Source organism: Neoarius graeffei, chromosome 6, assembly GCF_027579695.1.
Source record: "Neoarius graeffei isolate fNeoGra1 chromosome 6, fNeoGra1.pri, whole genome shotgun sequence".
In the NCBI taxonomy this organism is placed as follows: domain Eukaryota; kingdom Metazoa; phylum Chordata; class Actinopteri; order Siluriformes; family Ariidae; genus Neoarius; species Neoarius graeffei.
The window spans coordinates 22,531,786-22,555,704 of NC_083574.1; the positions used below are offsets into that span (position 1 = coordinate 22,531,786).

General features: G+C 39.7%; 1 protein-coding gene across 3 annotated transcripts in view; it reads left to right on the plus strand.

Moving 5' to 3' along the window:
* The first annotated feature begins 434 nt into the window (after positions 1 to 434).
* Positions 435 to 23,919, plus strand: part of depdc7a (DEP domain containing 7, paralog a) — a 39,931-nt gene continuing 16,446 nt past the window's right edge. For 2 of the 3 annotated variants that reach the window (XM_060923433.1, XM_060923435.1), the window contains exons 1-2: positions 435 to 552; positions 22,204 to 22,607. In XM_060923433.1, the coding sequence (XP_060779416.1) occupies positions 22,204 to 22,607 (404 nt within the window). In that variant the 5' untranslated portion in view covers positions 435 to 552. Of the gene's footprint in view, positions 553 to 14,654; positions 14,686 to 22,203; positions 22,608 to 23,919 lie in introns of those variants that run through there. The other variant, XM_060923434.1, reaches the window with a different exon arrangement.

A 23,919-nucleotide genomic window follows, 5' to 3' on the forward strand; every position in this document is an offset into this window, starting at 1 on the left:
ATTAGGTTAATTTTAGTGTAATGACTAAAAAAATTATTTTATCCTTCATAAATTATCACCACCCCTGCCTCTGACCTTTTTTGATGCCATATCACATCCCACATAGACCTACTATACCAGACTTCCTCGTGCTGAGCTGATACATGTCTCAGGGAGGAGAACGTAGAGGTTAAAGGACCTAAGTGCACAAGCATTTCTGATAAGAAGGCCAGAGTAATGAAGCTACGCTGTTATGATGTTGTTGCCAGGCCTGCGGTGATCAAACTGGCGGGTGTTTGATGACGTTTCAGCTGAAACTGTGATAAATTACACTGATATGACAACTTAGTAAACTCACTAAACACAGGGAGCTGCTTTACATAGCAATGCCATTGTACTCATTCTTTCAGAGAAAAGAAGGAGAGCTGTAGAACCAGTTTTTAGTCACATGAGCAGGTTGTCCAGTAGAAGGACCTTTTTCAGCACTTGTTTGTCTTTTTCTGTGAAATACATTACGTTTTAGGAAGGATTAATCTTCCACTCAGCGAATGCTGGTTTAATCTGTGCATAAAGGTAAGTCTAAATAATAAAAACTATCAGTAGTAGAACTCTGTAGCATTCTAGTGTTAGATATACTGAGCAAACTTGTCTTTCCAACTCTTCATGATTCAGCATGTCAAACAACTGGCGTAGTGACTTGCTGAAAAGGAATAAATCATATGTTAAAGATGTGCTATTGTGAAGGATACTGTATATCATTCTACTGATATACTTTCAAACTTAATCTTGTCGTACATATGCAATGACATTAAGGATATTCTATTTTATTTAAGGAAAAGGTCAAGAGATGTCCATTATTATATGTTTAGTGAATTGAGAAAAGTGAGAAATGACAATTTTATTGAAACAAATTATGTCATTTAATCAAAAAAGGACAAAATGTTTATCACTTCAATTAGGCACTTGTTAACCACACTATATATTTATATTTTACAGTTAATACTAACGCTGTCTATGTGCCTTATATCAATAGGCTTAGGTTTAACGTGTTGTGCATACTGTACACAGTACAGTCATAAGAGTACTAAAGGCCACACAAATTTTTTTTTTTTATTTTAAAAACACAATTCAAGGAATTCAAGTAAAATCTTAGGATCTAAACTGATCTATGTTCACGTCCATAATATGGTGGATGGAGGGAAGAACTTTAAGCTCAGCACTGGGCTGATAAATGGAGCCCCCTGATGAGAAACAGCACTGCTGCATTGAAAGGCAAATTTACTCTGTCCTCTTTCCTTGAAATCCTCAACAAAGCACCTTGTTTAGAAGAAAGAAGTGAAAAATCATCCCGTCCCTCCCCCAGCTGACTGGTTTCCCCACAACTTTGCTTTATTATCCAGAACACGAACACACACACATTTTCACACTGTTTACAGTGCTGTATGTGATCTTGTTTGACACTTCTGTCTTCATAGACCTTGTGTGTGTTACCTTTAGGACGCATACTATAAATAGGAAAATGCTTTTGTGCTTTGTGTGTAATGGTTTCTTAATGCAAGTCTGTTGTCTTTCATAATCACATGCTTCTTAGTCAAACATGAAAAAGTCCTGCTGTATGTTATCACTCTGTTACGCAGGCACAGCCTTTCTGTTGACTAAAAGGAAGAGCATTCTCAGACTGAAATTAATATACAGGAACAAAAAAAAATCATGAACAATATTTCAGTGTGTATCTGCATGTTGTAATGTTATATGGGCAGCCATCTTGAGCAACCAGAATTTTGCCTTCATCCACTATGTCTCACTTCTCAAACTAAGTATAGTTAATTTAGATTTGTAAATATACTGTATACTGTTCCTGCTATTTGACAAAACTGTTTATTTAAATATTTTAAGTGAGTATATGAAGGTTTGCACTTTAAATATCCAGCAATATCTTACGAGAAAACACTATTATGGGACAAGTTTAGCCAAGCTTGCTGCAGTACGTTTTTCCATCTGCTTTCCTTTACCCAAATTGCATGATAGTGTCAAATCTACAGATTATACTCAAATGGTTTCACTGATTTCTTCCATTCTGTACTGTTCTGTTGTAGTTAGCATACACCATCCAGTGTATTTATTTCCCACTCTACATTGTCCTGTATTTACATGGTATGTAGTCCTGCGAACGCCCCATATCCATCCATCCATCCATCCATCCATTATCTGTAGCCACTTATCCTGTACAGGGTCGCGGGCAAGCTGGAGTCTATCCCAGCTGACTGTGGGCGAGAAGCGGGTTACATCCTGGACAAGTTGCCAGGTCATCGCGGGGCTGACATATAGAGACAAACAACCTGCATGTCTTTGGACTGTGGGGAAAACTGGAGCACCCGGAGGAAACCCACACAGACATGGGGAGAACATGCAAACTCCACACAGAAGGGCCCTCATCAGCCACTGAGCTCAAACCCAGGACCTTCTTGCTGTGAGGCGACAGTGCTAACCATTACGCTGCCCTGTGTCACCCCAGAGCCTCAAAGAAATATTATAGTATATAGTATATTCCTTTCCAGTATATACAAGTTACACAGAAGAATGACAATTTAAAAAACAGGTTTTGGGTAAAATAAATGTGTGTTGGAAGCAAAATATGGCTAGACAGAACAGGTTTGGGTTAAAGACAAAATTGTGTGTGGAACTATTCTTTGAGGCATCAAATGCAAAATGGTGAAAGGAATGCGCTAACATTGCTTTAATACACAACCTGAGTATTTTGAGAGGAAATTGTGGCAGTGATGTTGAAATTGGTGCTCGAACCCAGAACCTTCTTGCTGTGAGGCAACAGTGCTAACCTTTTAGCCTTGCCTTTTAGGCTTTAGCCTTTTAAGAGCCTCAAGCCTCTTTACCTTGTTAGCATTGTTCACAGAGACATTTGCTCTCACTTCTGTTTGTTGTTTTATGCACTCAAGAGGTGTGCATGTCTTTGTGAAACTTCAACAATTTCCTGTAGATGTTTGGCCATGTGGTTGACGAAGACATAAAGGCTCAAAGTGAATGTGGTAAATAATGATGAGTTGTAATGAGCTGACAGGTCCAGTCATGAGAGTTCAAGAGACATACATGGAAATATTGAGGATAAAGGAAATAAAAACTTAGGGCAGTGGCACGGTAGTGTTGCCTCACAGCAAGAAGGTTCTGGGTTCGAGCCCAGTGGCTGACGGGGGCCTTTCTGTGTGGAGTTTGCATGTTCTCCCCATGTCTGTGTGGGGGTACTTTGGTTTCCACCAAAGACATGCAGGTTAGGTTAATTGGTGGCTCTAAAGTGAGTGTGAATGGTTGTTTGTCTCTATGTGTCAGCCCTGCAATGACCTGGTGACTTGTCCAGGGTGTACCTTGCCTCTTGTCCATAGTAAGCTGGAATAGGCTCCAGCTTGCCTGTGACAGATGATGGAAGATTTGGGCTGGAGAAACCAATAAACTATAAAGGAGCAAGTATATTTCTATTATTGTCCATAGTCACAATGTTGTGTATTTTCTCCACTTCTATTTATAATATATGTAAATGCCTGAAGAAACCTGCATATCAATAGACATAATCTGATGTCTGCATAAATCAGTGCGAATCCTAAAACCTAAATATGCTAACAATACATACAAGTAGGACTAGGCATATGATTATCAATTTTAGGAAAACTTCTAAATTATTATTATTATTATCTCATTTCATTATCTCTAGTCGCTTTATCCTGTTCTACAGGGTCGCAGGCAAGCTGGAGCCTATCCCAGCTGACTACGGGCGAAAGGCGGGGTACACCCTGGACAAGTTGCCAGGTCATCACAGGGCTGACACATAGACACAGACAACCATTCACACTCACACCTACGGTCAATTTAGAGTCACCAGTTAACCTAACCTGCATGTCTTTGGACTGTGGGGAAAACCAGAGCACCCGGAGGAAACCCACGCGGACACGGGGACACATGCAAACTCCATACAGAAAGGCCCTCGTCGGCCACAGGGCTCGAACCCGGACCTTCTTGCTGCGAGGCGATAGCACTAACTACTACACCATCATGCCGCCCCATTATCTCATCTCATCTCATTATCTCTAGCCGCTTTATCCTTCTACAGGGTCGCTGGAGCCTTTATCCTTCTACAGGCAAGCTGGAGCCAATCCCAGCTGACTACGGGCGAAAGGCTTATTATTATTATTAGTAGTAGTAGTATTATACCAACACTGATTGGGATTAGGATTAATGAAGACTGAGGGATGTTTACTGATAATGCTGACAACAAAATTTCAAAGTTTTGAAGTCAACACTTCATTGGGGAATATATACTGTATATAGCTGCAGTCAGATTTTATATATACAGACATGAATGTCATCATGGACAATATTTGGCATTCGATAATTTCTTTGATTTGTTCTTTTTCTGTAGCAGAATGATCATACAACATACATCTTTAATAAATAAATAAACAAGAATTTGGTGCACAAGTTTTAAGTTATTTTAGACTTTCTGAAATCAACACATGGCCAAAATTATATAGAGAACACACCTGATATTTGGTTAAATGTCCCTTAGCAAGTTTCACCTTGACCAGATGCTTTTGGTAGCCATCAACAAGCTTCTGGCAGAATTCTGGTTGGATATTTAACCACTCTTCTTGGCAGAATTGGTAGAGTTCAAATGAATTTGTGTTTCCTGGAATGGACTGACTTTTAAGCACAGTCCATAAATTTTCAATAGGGTTGAGAACAGGATGTGTTTTAAGCTTAATGTTAGCCTGCTTTATTCATTCCACAACCAGCTTTGATGTGCGTTTGGGTTCATTGTCCTATTGGAACACCCAATTGTGTCAAAGTTTCTGATGGTTTAAGGTTATGCTGAAGAATACTGAAGTAGTCTTCCTGCTTCATTATTCTACCCACTTGGTGCACTTGCATTGCACCAATTCCACTCTCAGCAAAACAGCCCCAGAGCATGATGCTACCAACACCATGCTTAACAGTTGGAACGATGTTCCTCTGTACCTCTGGTCATTGTGGCCAAACAACTCAATCTTTGTCTCATCTGACCATTAAACCTTCCTCCAGAAGGTTTTTTCCTTTGGTCAGCTGCCAACTTTAGTCAAGCTTGAAGGATTTTGGAGCAGGGGGTTCTTTCTTCAGTCTATGATGATGTAAAATTTGCTTGACTGCAGCTTCTAGTTCATGACAGGCCTGTGCCTTGGTGGTTCCTGGGTTGTTCCTGACCAACCAAACAAATTTCGTCCCAGCTGAGGGTGACAGTTTGGGTCTTCTTCCAGCAAAGTAGCTTGGCAAAGTGGCTACACTTCCCAATAACTTGTACTTCTGTACAATTGTTTGAAGTAATTACAGTATCTTGGAATCTGCAGTTGTTTGAAAATGGCTCCAAGAGACATTCCTGATTTTTCTGTATCTACAGTACAATCCCCTTTCTCAGTGATGCACTGAGCTACTTGGAGCTTCGCATTGTACTCTATGTTAGTTAATCCAATGTGTGCTGTCAAACAAACCCTTTTTATGTTGGCACAGAGATGCTACCAGCTGTAGTCAATCATGGTCACTAACAGAACTTGCCTTTGCCTTGGCAAGTTAAGACATTTTGGAACTTTCAGCACCACTGAATTAATAATCTAAGTAGGCAAATGTAAAATTTTGACCCTGTATGTATAATTTTGATCCTGTGTTGATTTCAGAAAACCCAAAATAAATTAAAATTTGTGCACATAATTATTTTTTTAATTAAAGATGCATGTCAATCAACTTCTGGATGCCATATATATATAGAGAGAGTGGCTCCAGCAAATCCCAGGAACAACATCTGAAGCCTCAGTCCAGAAGAGCGCAGTCCTAGGAACATCGAAGATACTGCGCAGAACCCTCAAACTCCCAGGCCTCTGGTAGAGGACCTGAGCTTGAGGATGGCATGGATATCACCCCCCCGCTGGGGGTGAGAAGGAGATTTATATATATATATATAAGTGTGTGTGTGTCAGGCCCATATATATTTGGACACTGACATAAGTTTTGTTATTTTAGCTGTTTACCAAAACATACTCAAGATAGAGTTATATAATCAATATGGGCTTAATGTGCAGACTCTCAGCTTTAATTTGAAGGTATTCACATCCAAAGTGGAAGAAGGGTTTAGGAATTACAGCTCTTTAATATGTAGCCGCCTCTTTTTCAAGGGACCAAAGGTAATTGGACAATTAACTCAAAAGCTATTTCATGGGTTGCATGGGCTATTCCCTCGTTAATCCATCATCAATTAAGCAGGTAAAAGGTCTGGAGTTGATTCCAGGTGTGGCATTTGCATTTGGAAGCTGTTGCTGTGAACCCACACCATGTGGTCAAAGGAGCTCCCAATGTAAGTGAAACAGACCATCCATAGGCTGAAAAAAAGAAGAAATGCATCTTCTACCTACTTCCAGTTGTCAAGAACACTCTCCAGGAAGTAGGTGTATCAGTATCTAAGTCTACCATAAAGAGAAGACTTCATGAGAGCAAATACAGAGGGTTCACCACAAGGTGCAAACCATTAATCAGCCTCAAAAATAGAAAGGCCAGATTAGACTTTGGCAAAAAACATCTAAAGAAGCCAGCCCAGATCTGGAACACCATTCTTTGGACAGATGAAACTAAGCTCAACCTGTACCAGAAGAAGAAAGTATGGAGAAGGTTTGGAACGGCTCATGATCCAAAGCACACCACATCTTCTATAAAACATGGTGGAGGCAGTGTGATGGCATGGGCATGCATGGCTACCAGTGGCACTGGGTCACTAGTGTTTATTAATTATGTGACAGAAGCAGCCGGATGAATTCTGAAATGTATAGGGATATACTTCCTGCTCAGATTCAGCCAAATGCAACAAAGTTGATTGGACAGTGCTTCACAGTACAGATGGACAACAATGACCCAAAACATACTGTGAAAGCAACCCAGGAGGTTTTTTTTTTTAAGGCAAAGAAGTGGAATATTCTGCAATGGCCGAGTCAATCACCAGATCTCAACCTGATCGAGCATACATTTCACTTGCTTAAGACAAAACTTAAGGCAGAAAGACCCACAAACAAGCAACAACTGAAGACAGCTGCAGTAAAGGCCTGGCAAAGCATCACAAAGGAGGAAACCCAGCGTTTGGTGATGTCCGTGGGTTCCAGACTTCAGGCGGTCATTGCCTGCAAAGGATTCTCAACAAAGTATTAAAAATGAAAATTTAATTTATGATAATGTTAATTTGTCCAATTACTTTTGAGCCCCTGAAATGAGGAGACTTTGTAGAAAAATGGTTGCAATTCTTAAATGTTTCATAGGATATTTTTGTTCAACCCCTTGAATTAAACCTGAAAGTCTGCACTTCAATTGCATCTCAGCTGTTTCATTTCAAATCCAATGTGGTGGCATGCAAAGCCCAAATCGTGAAAATTGTGTCACTGTCCAAATATTTGTGTGTGTGTGTGTGTGTGTGTGTGTGTGTGTGTGTGTGTGTGTATATATATATATATATATATATATATATATATATATATATATATATGTATATGTGTGTGTGTGTGTGTGTGTGTGTGTGTGTGATTAGTTGAAATGTTTGCATCTTGTTTTACGGGGTGAGATATAAATTTTCTCTAATAGTTTTGCATGTCTATAATGTCTTTTGTATCATCTGAACTGATTCAGGATCTTCTGATTTGTAATATTCAGGCAGTGACATTTCTGCTATAACTCTGAATGTCTGATAATTCCTTCTTCAAATCAGGTTTGGATACTGAGAGGGCCATTCCCATTGCTTAATTTCTAAAACATGAGGCACTGAAACACCAAGAAGCAAGGGGGCAGGGAGGGGATAAAAGGTCCCAGCACGTATACATTACATTATGTTACATTACAGGCATTTAGCAGACGCTCTTATCCAGAGTGACGTACAAGAAGTGCAAAAGTCAGGTACAAGAAGTGCTGAACTTCTAGACAAGAAAGTTCTAGTGCCAAATGTACAAGTGACAATAACACTAATGGGCCTTTTCCACTACTCTTTTTCAGCTCACTTCAGCTCACTTCAGCCCAACACGGCTCGCATTTCGACTACCTCAGAGCAGCACGACTGAGCTCACTTCAGCCTTACTCAGCACCCAAAACTCACACGGTTTTGGAGTGGGGCTGAAGTGAGCCCAACCAAGCCGAGTGGGGCTAGGGGCGTGAGGAGACACTCCCCTGTGCACTGATTGGTGAGGAGGAGTGTCCTCACATGCCCACACACGCCCCGCGAGCACGCTGGGATCTGTAAATACTGTAAATCCGGAAGAAGAATTACGAAGCCTTATGCGCCTCGCCTCATCGCTCTTGCCAGTATCTGTTGGCGTTGTCGATGACAACAAGCCACAGCACCAAGACCAGCAACACTAATGACTCCATGTCCTCCATGTTTATTGTTTACTATCCGGGTCGTGAGACTACCACTTAAAAGGTTACTGATGTCACTGTTTGCGCCGCCTAACAACATCACGTGACATCCACCCACTTTCGCTAACTCCACCCAATGTGTCCACCCACTTCCAGCCAGCACGGTTCAGCGCGGTTGTAGTCGAAATGCAACTCCAACAGCCCCACTCAGCTCGACTCAGCCCAACTCAGCACCGCACGGCTCAGCCCAACTCAGCCGCGTTGGTAGTGGAAAAGCCCCATAAGTGTAATATTCTGTTGACATAACAACAAACAGCCAAGGAGAATAATTCAACCATACAAGTGAACTAACAAAGTACAACTAAATAGAGAAAAAATAAAAAACCCAAGGACTAACACTAAGTCATTGTGACCAGGCTAGACAGTACACAGCCTGGGTTGGTCAAGACAGCAAAGACAGCTACATGATTACACAGTAGTCAGGGAAACAGGGGAGAGGTGCAGCCTGAAGAGGTGAGTCTTCAGTCTGCGCTTGAAGGTGGTCAGGGAGTTGGCAGTTCTGGGAGCCAGGACAGACAGGAGTCTTGAGTGGGCTGGGCAGGAGCAGAGAGAAGGAGGGGCCAGGCGACCAGTAGCAGCAGAGCATAGGGATCTGGTTGGCGTGTCAGGTTGGATCAATCTCTGGAGGTATGCTGGATCTGACCCCTTGACTGCCTGGTAAATTTGATGCGAGCTGCAACAGGCAGACAGTGAAGGGCAGCAAGCAGAAGTGTAGCATGGGAGGAATGAGGAAGGTTGTAGACCAGGTTGGCTGAAGCATTCTGGATGAGCTGCAGGGGATTGGTGACAGATACTGGAAGGTCGGCGAGGAGAGAGTTCTAGTCGTCCAAGCAGGACAGGATCAGCACTTGGACACAGTAATCCTCCAAGTGCTTTATGTAAACTGTTGAATGCCTACGACCTACGACCAATAGCTTTAATATGATGACCTCAGTACAGCAAGAGATTGTAAGCATAATATTTCAGTAATGCCATGGGAGGACTGGAGGAGTTCACTGCATATTTCCTATGTGATAAACTTTATAATGTGCATTCAATCTCAGATATTTTACACAAAATACTGGATGTTACAAAGTACACAATCTCCTTTAAAAAGCATAACATGACTATAACAACATGGATAGTAAGATCAATGAAAACAACTCAGTATCCAAATTATTTCATAACAATCATGTAACTTGTAGTCTCCTCCCAATCTTGTAAATTGCTCTGCTCATCTGTGGACATTCACTGTTTTAGAAAACCTTTTGTAGCCTGTAAAATAAATTCCAAGGGCCCCTTGAACATTGCTTTTTTTTAATGCACATTATTTTAATGTGTACAATAATACACTATATGATCAAAAGTATGTGGACACCTGACCAATCACACCCATGTATTTTTTTGAACATTCTATTCCAGATTTAGTCCTACCTTAGTGCTTAAAATAACCTACACTTTTCTTGGAAGGCTTTCAAAAAGATTTTGGAACATGGCTTTGGGGATATGTGTCTGTTCAGCCCCAAGAACATTAGTGAGGTCAGGCACTGATGTTGGGGAAGGAGGGCATGGCACATTGTCAACATTCCAATTCATCCCAAACAGTGTTCAGTGGGGGGTGGCATGGTGGTGTAGTGGTTAGCACTGTCACCTCACAGCAAGAAGGTCCTGGGTTCGAGCCCAGCTGCCAACGAGGGCCTTTCTGTGTGGAGTTTGCATGTTCTCCCCGTGTCCACGTGGGTTTCCTCCGGGTGCTCCGGTTTCCCCCACAGTCCAAAGACATGCAGGTTAGGTTAATTGGTGGCTCTAAATTGACCGTAGGTGTGAATGTGAGTGTGAATAGTTGTCTGTGTCTATGTGTCAGCCCTGCGATGACCTGGCGACTTGTCCAGGGTATACCCTGCCTCTCACCCGTAGTCAGTTGGGATAGGCTCCAGCTTGCCTGCGACCCTGTAGGACAGGATAAGCGGCTACAGATAATGGATGGATGGACAGTGTTCAGTGGGGTTGAAGTCAGGGTTCTCTGCATGCCACTCAGGTTCTTCCACTCCAACCTTGGCAAATTGTGTCTTCATGGACCTTGCTTTGTGCACGGGGCATTGTCATACTGGAACATGTTTGAACTAGTTCCAGTGAAGGGAAATTATAATGCTAAAGCATACAAAGACATCATATACAATTGTGTACTTGCAACTTTGTGGCAACAGTTTGGGGAAGACTCATGTATGGATGTGACAGTCAGGTGTCCACAAACCTTTGGCCATATAGTGTATTTTTGGAAACTGCATGACACATAAATGATCATTCATTGGATTGCTTTGTAATTACTTTGTTTATTTTTTTAAAGCAGAAAAAAGCTGCAGTGGTGCCTGATCCATGTACAGAAATTCCAGAACTCAGATATCTCTCTAATCTAATACCCCTTTTTGACTAGCAGAGTTCTTGAACTGGTTCTGTTCAGGATTCTTTGAACTTTGGGTACTTGCTAGCGAACCAGCACATGTTTTCACCAGTTTTGACTGGAACCATTGCAATCAAGGATGGATCATGAACAGAGGGCGTTGCACCATGCACAACAGAAGTAAACAGTAGTAACAAGATGGCAGAGCGCATTGATTACCTGCAAACGTTTGTTTTGTTATTTCAGATATTTGTTTTCATTCCATTTTTTCTGAAAATGTATCCTTTTCCATTGCATTCTCGATTTCTGTGCTCTCCTCTCCAAACTAAGGTCCACTGATGTTATCATGATTTGCGATGGAAAAGCCAGCTATATTTATAAAAGCCAACTTTTCAGGTTCCAAACCAATTTATTTTTGGCCGAAATCTCCTGAAAAGTTCAAAAGTTAGTGCACGACCCAGAGCGGAACTTGTTCTATGTTGGTGGAAAAGGGGTATTTGAGGTGCAGGATCCTGTTCTAGCTTGAGTAAATTAAATTAAAGGGGCCAGTTCACCCATCCCAGAATCCAGTTTGTTGTTTTTGCTTTGAAATCACGTGACTGATAGTCCGCTAACACTTTCTGTACTGCAAATTCACTGATCGTGATCCTTTTGAAATCCATCTCAAACTTTTTCTTCATCTATGTTTTATGCATGAAAGTTTTGAATAGAAGACGCCTAATAATTTCTTTCCTTTGTGGCCTACCGCAAGATGGCCGAGGCTGGTTCTGGTCCATTATGATGGAATAACTATCCGAAAACAGAATGGATCAGTCAAAAGCATTTAACATATAACTATGACAAAATATCTTCAATTTCATCTTACAATTTATTATCTGTGGCTTAGGATGTCACTGGATTGTTGTGGATTGTTTTTCAAACAGTGGAATATTCATGAATGTGCAAATGACGATCGCTATTGGCAGTATACTCACTATTTGGTATGCAGTTAACAACGTACACTTTAAATATCTGCCTGGGCTGTGAAGGTATTTATGATGGCTGTTATAGGCGATTTTGGATCATTGTTGTTTCTGTTTATTTGATGTGTTTCCTTTCATGTGTATATGTTCCGTGCAGTACCACAAATTCCCTCTTGGAGGATATTACAATTTTCTACGTTTTCTATGTCTAAGTCTGAAATTCCAAATCTTAATCTCCTCAAACCACAGCACTCTTTTGTGCCTATCTATCTATCTATCTATCTATCTATCTATCTATCTATCTATATTTTATTTACTTATTCATTCAATCATTCGTTTGTTTGTTTACTTGCTTACTTATTCATTCAATCATTCGTTTGTTTACTTGCTTACTTATTCATTCATTCGTCCATTCATTTAATTATTTATTTATTTTATATCTATCTATCTATCTATCTATCTATCTATCTATATTTTATTTACTTATTCATTCAATCATTCATTTGTTTGTTTGTTTACTTGCTTACTTATTCATTCAATCATTCATTTGTTTGTTTACTTGCTTACTTATTCATTCATTCGTCCATTCATTTAATTATTTATTTATTTTATATCTATCTATCTATCTATCTATCTATCTATCTATCTATCTATCTTTTATTTACTTACTTATTCATTCAATCATTCATTTGTTTGTTTGTTTACTTGCTTAGTTGTTCATTCATTCGTCCATTCGTTTATTTATTTATTATCTATCTATCTATCTATCTATCTATCTATCTATCTATCTATTTACTTACTTGCTTACTTATTCATTCAATCATTCGTTTGTTTGTTTACTTGCTTACTTGTTCATTCATTCGTCCATTCGTTTATCTATCTATCTATCTATCTATCTATCTATCTATCTATCTATCTATCTATCTATCTATCTATCTACAGTGGGGCAAATAAGTATTTAGTCAGTCACCAATTGTGCAAGTTCTCCCACTTAAAAAGATGAGAGAGACCTGTAATTTTCATCATAGGTACACTTCAACTATGAGAGACAAAATGAGAAAAAAAAATCCAGAAAATCACATTGTCTGATTTTTAAAGAATTTATTTGCAAATTATGGTGGAAAATAAGTATTTGGTCAATAACAAAAGTTCATCTCAATACTTTGTTATATACCCTTTGTTGGCAATGACAGAGGTCAAACGTTTTCTGTAAGTCTTCACACACTGTTGCTGGTATTTTGGCCCATTCCTCCATGCAGATCTCCTCTAGAGCAGTGATGTTTTGGGGCTGTCGCTGGGCAACATGGACTTTCAACTCCCTCCAAAGATTTTCTATGGGGTTGAGATCTGGAGACTGGCTAGGCCACTCCAGGACCTTGAAATGCTTCTTACAAAGCCACTCCTTCATTGCCCAGGCGGTGTGTTTGGGATCACTGTCATGCTGAAAGACCCAGCCACGGGTCTTTCAGCCAATGTCCTTGCTGATGGAAGGAGGTTTTCACTCAAAATCTCACGATACATGGCCCCATTCATTCTTTCCTTTACACGGATCAGTCATCCTGGTCCCTTTGCAGAAAATCAGCCCCAAAGCATGATGTTTCCACCCCCACGCTTCACAGTAGGTATGGTGTTCTTTGGATGCAACTCAGCATTCTTTCTCCTCCAAACATGACAAGTTGAGTTTTTACCAAAAAGTTCTAGTTTGGTTTCATCTGACCATGTGACATTTTCCCAATCCTCTTCTGGATCATCCAAATGCTCTCTAGCAAACTTCAGACGGGCCTGGACATGTACTGGCTTAAGCAGGGGGACACGTCTGGCACTGCAGGATTTGAGTCCCTGGTGGCGTAGTGTGTTACTGATGGTATGCTTTGTTACTTTGGTCCCAGCTCTCTGCAGGTCATTCACTAGGTCCCCCCGTGTGGTTCTGGGATTTTTGCTCACCGTTCTTGTGATCATTTTGACCCCACAGGGTGAGATCTTGCGTGGAGCCCCAGATTGAGGGAGATTATCAGTGGTCTTGTATGTCTTCCATTTTCTAATAATTGCTCCCACAGTTGATTTCTTCACACCAAGCTGCTTACCTATTGCAGATTCAGTCTTCCCAGCCTGGTGCAGGTCTACAATTTTGTTTCTGGTGTCCTTTGACAGCTCTTTGGTCTTGGCCATAGTGGAGTTTGGAGTGTGACTGTTTGAGGTTGTGGACAGGTGTCTTTTATACTGATAATGAGTTCAAACAGGTGCCATTAATACAGGTAACGAGTGGAGGACAAAGGAGCCTCTTAAAGAAGAAGTTACAGGTCTGTGAGAGGCAGAAATCTTGCTTGTTTGTAGGTGACCAAATACTTATTTTACTGAGGAATTTACCAATTAATTCATTAAAAATCCTACAATATGATTTCCTGTATTCTTTCCCCCCATTCTGTCTCTCATAGTTGAAGTGTACCTATGATGAAAATTACAGGCCTCTCTCATCTTTTTAAGTGGGAGAACTTGCACAATTGGTGGCTGACTAAATACTTTTTTGCCCCACTGTATCTATCTATCTATCTATCTATCTATCTATCTATCTATCTATCTATCTATCTATCTATCTATCTATCTATCTAGTTAGTTTTACTTTTGTTTAAAAGTTACTGAAAACTTTTTTAAACCAGTCACTGAAATCAAGTGAAACTTTTTCTTTGCCGATATTAAAGATAAAAGGTTTCAACAGCTCTGTCGTGGGCTGTTCTATTATTATGCAAATTTGCCGACCAATCGTGACCTGTGGGCGTGCCGAATATGAGAGTGGGAGGAGTCAGAGTGTGTGAGCGCCGCGCGCGCGATGCTCTTAAGTGAAGCGGTTTGGATTTCCAGGCGAGTGTGTCATGCACCGACCTCCAGGTAATCTACTGTCAGTCACAATGTGCTGCTTTTAAAGATTAAGGAGCTTATTGTGCTGTTTTAGTCATTTTTCTCGAGGCTTTGTCTCTCTCTGTGTGTGTGTGTGTGTGTGTGTGTGTGTGTGTGTAAAAGTAAACATCTGTGTGTACATATGTTACAAAGTATTTGCAGAATGATCTGTGTATAGATGTGTTCTGTGTTTAAAAGTCTACCTGTAATCAGAGGTGCTGCATTATTTATTAGTACAGTGTTGTAGTTTGTGGTTTGAAACAAATTACAAGGGGGGTGTACATATTTTTACATCTTGGTGGGGACCAAATATCTCCACCATGATAGAAATATCTGACTGACCTTGTTTGAACATTTGGCTGGCCCTCATGAGGATATTTTTTTTTCCTTTGGTTAAAGTTAAGGTTAGACTTAGGATGATAATAATATAAATTATTAATTAGCTGCATTTATAATTGTCAATGGAAAGTCCTCACAAGTATAGTAATCCTTGAACGTTGGCTCATATATTGTCTTGTCTTGGATATTGTCTTATCTCTGTATTGTCGTCTTAGTGTCTTTATCAGTACTGTTGGTTTTATTATTGTTTTTATTTCATTGCATTTACACATGCTGCTATGGCAGGAGTCGGAGCCATAGATTTTTAGTTTTTATACTTGTATAATGGCTGTAACAACAATAAACTTAACTATCTGTGTATATGTGAAGTGTGAATTCAAACAGGACTTAGTAACTCTTCTTTAGCATCCCCCTAAGGATATATCAGTCAGACTTATCTCTGCTTGTAAAGACGCCAGATATTCTGTATTTCATCTTGGCTCAATCTCTGTCCTTGTCACAACTGCCTGTGTGTTGCTGTTAGGGTTTTGTTGTGGAAAAGCTTTATTTCCCTGTCACACTCTTGTCAGGGTCATCATGGGAACAAACCCCTCAGTGATTATTTACTGTCTTGTTGGCCAAACACAGTAGTGTGTGTTGCCTGTGACTGAGGAGTGGCATTCCCACCTGAGGGTGACCCATGTGGGGGTACCTCTGTGGATGCTTCAGGAAAGGTGTTGTTTGTAGAGATGGCATCAGTCCGATTGGTATCGTTCTGATACCGGCAAAAAACGGTGGCTCAGTTATTGGAGGAAAAAAGAATTTGATTTGATCCTATAACAATACAAAGGATTATTTTTATGTTTTATAATTGATCTTGTTTCAATGTGGGTAATTTTTGTATGAAAGCAATGGTTTTGTGTAGTGTTTTAGCTATGCACCTTTTCTGTGTTTAAGTGCTCATCTCATCTCATTATCTCTAGCCGCTTTATCCTGTTCTACAGGGTCGCAGGCAAGCTGGAGCCTATCCCAGCTGACTACGGGCGAAAGGCGGGGTACACCCTGGACAAGTCGCCAGGTCATCACAGGGCTGACACATAGACACAGACAACCATTCACACTCACATTCACACCTACGGTCAATTTAGAGTCACCAGTTAACCTAACCTGCATGTCTTTGGACTGTGGGGGAAACCGGAGCACCCGGAGGAAACCCACGCGGACACGGGGAGAACATGCAAACTCCACACAGAAAGGCCCTCGCCGGCCACGGGGCTCGAACCCGGACCTTCTTGCTGTGAGGCGACAGCGCTAACCACTACACCACCGTGCCGCCCCGTGTTTAAGTGCTTTTGTTAAAAAATAATTTTAAAACCTATTAGTTCTAACAGAGGAAATATTAGATGGATATTGATTTGTTGATATGGAAGGTTAAAAAAAAAACAAAGAAAAAGCAGTATCGAGCCATCTCTACATGGGAGACTGTCAGTAATACTGCATTTTATATTTAGTGCCAGTGATGTAGAGGGTTTTTTTTCTGAATGTTTGCATTTATACCAAGTATTATACAGTACGAGTCAAAAGTTTGGACACACTTCTAATTCAGTGGGTTTTTTTTCTTTATTTGTATTAATTAAAAGTCACTTCATGTCTTAAATTAACGATGGATGTCGTTTCTCTTTACTTAGTTGAGCGTTTCTTGACAAAAAATGATTACAGCAATTGTGGAAGAGGGCTATTTACAGTATTATTATTTACTGTTTGATCTCAAACACATTAAGAAGGCAAAAAATTTCACTAATTAACTTTTGACGAGGCACACGTATTAATTGAAAAGCATTCCAGGTGACTACCTCATGAAGCTGGTTAAGATAATGCCAATTGTGTGCAAAGTGTCATCAAGGTAAGCGCAGGCTACTTTGAAGAATCTAAAATATGAAACATATTTTGTTGGTTTTTTTAACACTTTTTTTTTTTTTTTTACCACATAATTCCATATATGTTCCATATGTTATTTCATAGTTTTGATGTCTTCAGTATTGTTCTACAATGTAGAAAATAGTCAAAATACAGAAAAAACTATGAATGAGCAGGGGTGTACAAACTTTTGGCTGGTACTGTACATGAGGAAATACAATACAATAGGGTCATTCCATGTCAATTCACACAAATGCCCAAAACCTCCCCAGTGACACCTCTTCAATTTGCCTTATTTGTATTTTCTTAGTGCCTTATGATGTCAAATGAAAGAATCCAAAATTTTAGCTTCCTGGCTCGAACGTTTTTTGAGTTATGGCCCTTCAAAGTTTGGGTGCTACGCCCACTTTTGGGGTCCGGGAATTGTGCACTTAATTTGCAAGCATTTTTGGAGGCCCATATCTTTTGTTCTAAGGGGAATATAGACCTGTAAATTGCTATATCCATGTATTCTGGCCCTGTCTATCAGATTCTGCACCTAAAATAGCACAGGTTTACTAACTTTATTGATATTAACCCCTTAAAAGTGGATTTTTTAATGACACAATTTTTTTGACATTTTGGGGGTCCATATCTTGGAAAGTTTTTATGTTGATGGGGTTTCAACTGATTTATCATCATATTTGGGAACTCTACTGTGTACTTAGAGAGTTTCAGGGCACTCAGAGCTTTGGTGGGGGTACAGGAGGGCCCCAAATATGGCTTCGGGACAAAATTACCGTTTGGTACACCCTACTTCAGGCCATTAGTTGGCCATGTGGGCACATGATGACTGGAATGAACCTTTAACCCTATCAGCAGACACCTTTTATCAAACTTTTAAGCCAATAAAAACTTTGATTATCCAACTCCTTCAATATAAACTAAGCATTTGTATATGGTACTACTTTGGCATATTTTCTGAAAAATCCTAAGTCCGGATAAATATCATATCAGGTAAATTGAAGAGAGGTCTCACTGGGGAGGGTGTGTGAATTGACATGGAATGACCCAATAAGATAATTAAATAATAAGTTTCAATCCCAGCATTTCTAAGCTTCCCCTATTGGGTCCTTGAGTAAATGAAAGTGCATATCTATCTATCCATCGATAGGAAATTTAGAAGTCTCCTAACAGTTTTGGGTCAATACATTGATTTAAAAGGCAATGATTGAATTTAATTGCATGAACAATTATAAATTAATTAGTATCAAAAAAGGAAAAATATAACTGTAACTGGTGGGTAATCCTGTAATTACCTGTAATTCTGGCACTTTTTAAAAATTCTTTCTGTACATCATTATGATTTGCAAATTAGCAATAGGCCTAGCCTCAGATTTTGAACAAACTTGATGACTGAGGCTATCATTACCAAAGCAAATCATGATGTATTGTATCTTAGCTGATTCAGATTTAGTGGCATCATCAAATATCAAAATTTTGCCCCATAAATTGAAATCATATTGTATTATATTGTGTGGAAGCCTGAAGTTTACACGTTTACATTCTTCTCTGCTGCTGTGATATCTCTGTTTTTGAAACTCGTCGCTGTCATGCAAGCGAATGTTTGATATGCAAACTGTCTCAGCATGTGACATTACTTTAGCAGGAAGCAATTTAGAAGGAAGGAAAGAAACAAATCTCCCAACTACTATTGTCTGCTTCAACCTCTGATCAGTGCTGGACAACTTGATTTTTATCCATCTGTGACCTCTCTTTTCTAAACATTACAGGATTTGATGTCATAGTTCAATTCATAATCAGTCATCAGATTTCAACTTGAATAAGCCAGCTTCTTCATTTAAGTAATTTATTCTTAAACAAAGGGAGCATGTTCATTCTCTATGCTTCAGCAACCTCTCAGACACAGTTTCGCTTTTTTTCCCACATGTGGTACTGATCTGGTGAACCTCCTTTGTCTTGCAGCCCAGTTTTGTCAGAAGCTTCCATTAATGAGTGGGTGTTATATAGGGAGGGGTGCTGAGAGGGAATTAATCTGCATGTGTAAAGAGATTGTGGGACTCTGGCTTTTCCTCTTCGAGTTGAGGGCGGGAGATCTCTGAGGGACTATACACACCTTCGGTGCTCCGTGTTCGAGTCCAGAGAGGAAATGTAGCTTGTGAGAAATGATTAGCTGGTCTGCGATGATTTGTATGACTTTCTCAATATTGACTTTGGCTACAAATGGTCTTTATATTGGAGCCTAAATTCTTATAAAGCTGTCTGTTTTCCAGAGCTGCAATACTGGGTATTAATCATGGGAAACTTCTCCTGCTTCATCTGTTACAGTTAATTTGTGACAAATTAGGCTTGGGCATTGAAAAAAGGTTGTTGAATAATTTCCATTTCTCTAAGGAAACCGCTACAAAATCAGAAGCCTATTAGAGAACATGGGAGTTTATTTCATTATCTGACAAATGCAAAAAAAAAAAATAGTGCTAGTACATAGATCATGTTGGTTGTTAGCTGATACTACCTTATATTTAAAACTCACTTAAATTACCATATCGGACAATACAATAGATTGGATTTTCTTTTGTTGGATATTAAAGCACGGTGGTGTAGTGGTTAGCACTGTCGCCTCACAGCAAGAAGGTTCTGGCTTTGAGTCCAGTGGCTGATGGGGGGCCTTTCTGTGCGGAGTTTGCATGTTCTCCCCATGTCTGCGTGGGTTTCCTCCAGGTGCTCTGGTTTCCCCCACAGTTCAAAGACATGCAGTTAGGTTAACATGGGGCAGCCATGGCTTGAGGTTGAGCTGAGGTGCCCTTAAGCAAAGCACCTAACCCACAACTGCTCTCCAGGCGCTGTAGCTTCCTACATACCCAGAGCCCACTGCTCTGGGTATGTGTGTGTGTGCTCATTGCTCACTTGTGTGTGCATGTGTGTTCAGATGGGTTAAATGCAGAGGTTGTGTGCTTAAGTCTGTGCTTGAGTGTACATATGACAAATAAAGGCTTCTTGGCTTCTTAAAGTTAGGTGAGTAATGAGTTATGCTGAAGTGATGAACTCTAGTTTGGTAATCAGTATTACAGAAAGCTGGCTAGCTAACTAGGTTCAGTGCTGTCTCTTCAAGTGCCAAATCAGAGTCTGGCATTGGCGAGCATGTTTTTGAAACCAGTTCTATCCCACACCAACCGTAACAGGTTCACAGCTTTCATACCCGTTTCCAGTGCCAGTCTCTGCAGAAGGTTCTGTCTTTGTCTTCCTTGGCTTTTTCTTCCCTCCACTCTTCCTTCAATGCATAATTTTTCAATTGAGTTTTTTTCTGACTGTATGTCCAATGAACCTCAATTGTCTTTGGCGGATAGTTCGAATGAGGTTCCTTGTTTCGTTGACCAACTCCAGTACTTCATTATTTGTCTTTTTTCGATCCAGGATATTCTCTTCATTTTACAGTAAATCCACATCTCCATTGCTTCCAGGTGATTCATATCTTGTTTGCTCAGTGTCCACAACTCGCATCTATAGGTCAAGGTGGACCATATGTAGCATTTCATGAGTCCTTTCTTTGTTTTCATTGATAGGTTTTTGTTTGTGAGGGTACTTAACATGTCTGTAAATGTCTTCTTTGCTATTGTAATCCGTTTTCTGATTTTAGTGTTACATATGCAGTCTTGGGTTAGAATGCTGTCAAGGTAGTTAAACTGTTTCACTTGTATTTCTTCACCATGAAGAATGATTTTGCATTTTGGGGGTATTTTATCTTTAGAGAATACCATCATTTTTATTTTCTTCTTGTTGATGTTCAGCCCTCTTTGTTCACTTTCTTCTGTCAGAAACTTTAAAAGTTGTTCTAAATCTTCTTCACTTTTGGCTAAGAGTACTCTGTCATTGGCATATCTGATGTTTTGGAGATTTATGCTATTGATGGTGAAGAGTATCTGGTTTATTCTTTGTTTTACTTTCCTCATAATTACTTCAGTATAAAGGGAGAATAAATCTGGTGATATTACATATCCTTGTCTCACACCTCTTTTGATTTGTGTCCATTCACCGAGTTCTCCATTAACTGATATTGTTCCCAGAATAGGTTTTTCAAAATTCTGACATCTTTTCCATCGACTCCAAGCCGTTTAAGATCTTTCATTATTTCAATGTGTTTTACTCTTTCAGAAGCTTTTTCGTAGTCAATGAAGGCTAGTGAATGTTTCCGTGCTAGTGAATGTTTATTCGTTATTACTGTTACTATTATAATTATTTTTTGACTATAGATTAGGGATAAAATTAGCTCATGTTTTAAGTCGTTCAAATTCTGTAAAGCTGCTTTGCGACAATGTTTATTGTTAAAAGCGCTATACAAATAAACTTGATTTGATTTGATTTGACTAGTTTTCAAATTAGCTGCAAATATGTTATTTACCTGCTGGGAGGTCTGTATCGTGAAATACTGTGACCGAGGTCTTGAAAGTAACTGAGCGAGGCCCTCTGGGCCGAGATCAGTATTCAAGGCCGAGGTCACGGTATTTCACCATACGGACCGACCTTAAGCTGGTAAATAACATATTTATTTTTTTCTTTACCAAATTCTAACAGAAAACGAGAGCGCCTGAAAGGGAAAACCGAGCCAAGCCGCCATTTTGAATCCTCATTCCAGTTGTAATGCAAATTGCTTTCTCCTCAGTATACAAGTGTACTTCCATGGCAGGAAAACAACTACATTTTGCCGCCTATGTAGTCCCCTGTTTATACAAATAGGAGTCATTCAGGATTCAGCCATGTTTTTTGTTAGTTTTCAGCCATGCAATGCTAATTTCAGCCAAGCAATGCCATGCAATGCTAATTTTCAGCCATGCAAGTTAGAGGTTTTTAGCTTTATCCTGAAATGTTTTCTTTTATTTCTTCTTCTTCAGGGTAGTAAAACTCGCTTTCGCTGTAAACACTGTTGTTATCGCTATCCATGCTGTAAAATTAATGCTATTTTCCTGAGAAATGCTGGCAAAAATTTATAAGATTTTTGATAATCTCATAAATAAATCTTATAAAAAAGATAAATGTTGACAAAAAATGCTACTATGTCTGTTGTTGTGAACGAGCGAGTCGCCAGAGGTCCATAACTGGGGTCCGTAACTGGGATCCGTACTGTAGGATATGGACCTGCTCACCAGCCAATCAGCGCAGGATTTGGACCGCGAAAAAAATAAAATAAAATATTTGAATAAATAGGAAGGGAATAATTAATGTAGTTATTCAAAGGAATAATTAGTTCTATTGCTCTTTCTTTTCCTTCCACGCCAGATGGCCGGGAAGCCGTTCCGTGCCACCTTTATCTGGAGCAGCATCATTGACAACCTACGGACACAGGTGGAGGTCAAGAGACGGCGCCACAACCTTAAGTCCTACCCCAACTGCTTCCTGGGCTCCGAGGCTGTGGATGTGGTGTTGGCTCACATTATCCAGAACAAGTTCTGCGGCGATGATGAGGTGCCACGTTTCAAAGCAGTGCGTCTCTGTCAGGCACTCATGGACTCACGGGTGTTTGAAGCAGTGGACACCAAGGTGTTTGGGAAAGAGAAGAGACACGCCAAGTTTGAGGACAGCAGCTGTAGTTTGTACAGATTTCTGAATACGAGTGCCAGCAAGGATACAATTGAGCACACATATGAATTGGCCTCCATCAACAGGACTGCATCACCAAAAAGGTATTTGTTTTTTTTCTTAGAGGACAGTTCAAAGGAACAGTCATATCTGGAAAATAAGCCAACAAAGGAAGTCTCGCCAAACTGTCAATAACATTTAATATTCTATTTTTTAAGAGTGGAACTGAGTGACTTGATTTGATTTATTCAAAGTAATTGACTAGTGTATAGTTTAAATGGTTTAATTTCTTGGGTTTGTTTCCTTCAAAACAAGCCAATAATGTGTAAAGGAAACATGTCTAATATGAGCTAACTAGCTTGCTTGTCAGCGTACTGTTTTACATCATCAGTAAGTAAAACAGATGATAATATTGTTTTATTTATATTATTCCATTATCCTCATGAGCATAGGTGGAAAAAATAACCACTGACTGAAAGCGAAAGCAAATGTGATATATTGTGTGTGTGTGTGTGTGTGTGTGTGTGTGTGTGTGTGTGTGTGTGTGTGTGTGTATATAAAACTCATAGAGAAGCATACTGACTGGATTGGTGTGAGTAGGTGTTAGCAATTCAGAGACAACCATTAACACACTATTGCCTTATGAAGTAAATATATGACACTGCATCAAGTGAGTGAATGAAATGAGAACAGGATATTCAGCTAGAGTTCAGTTTCAAATGAGGAAAAATATTTAACAATTATTTGCCAAAGGCGAAGCGAATATTAATGAACAATAACCAAGACGAATATATTCACTGAGGCTGATAATTGTTTTCGTATAAATACACAGGTGGTGATTTTTTTTTTTTTTTAATTGTATTTAAAAAAATAATTTATTTCAAACTTCAAAAGCAGCATGCAAATGCAAATAACGGTGCGGCGCAGACTTGTCACTTGAGACTTGCCGAGTCACATAAAATACTTTGTTTTGAAATAGATAAAATAAATCACAATTCCACCTTACCTTTGAATAGTTTTAGACCAAACTTTGTAGCATCTTTAGTGCTTTTAGGAACAGCTTTTTTTTTTCATAATTAACCCCGCCGACAGTAGTCGGAGGGGTTATTATTTTCACCTGCGTCAGTCTGTGTGTGTGTGTGTATCTGTCTGTCTGTCTGTGTGTCTGCAAGATATCTCAAGAACCAATGGATCGATTTGGACCAAATTTTGTACATGTGTTGCCAATCACCCAGGAAGGAAACCATTAAATTTTGGAGGTCAAAGGTCAAGGTCATGGCAGAACTTCGAAATTTTCGCCCAATGTATTTTAATAGGGAAAAGGCGGGGTTTGCACTCGTTAGAGTGTCCCTGTCTAGTTTGTAATTCTTTTTCACTTATGGTGACAAAGCGATTGGCTGCCATTTTGCCAAGTCA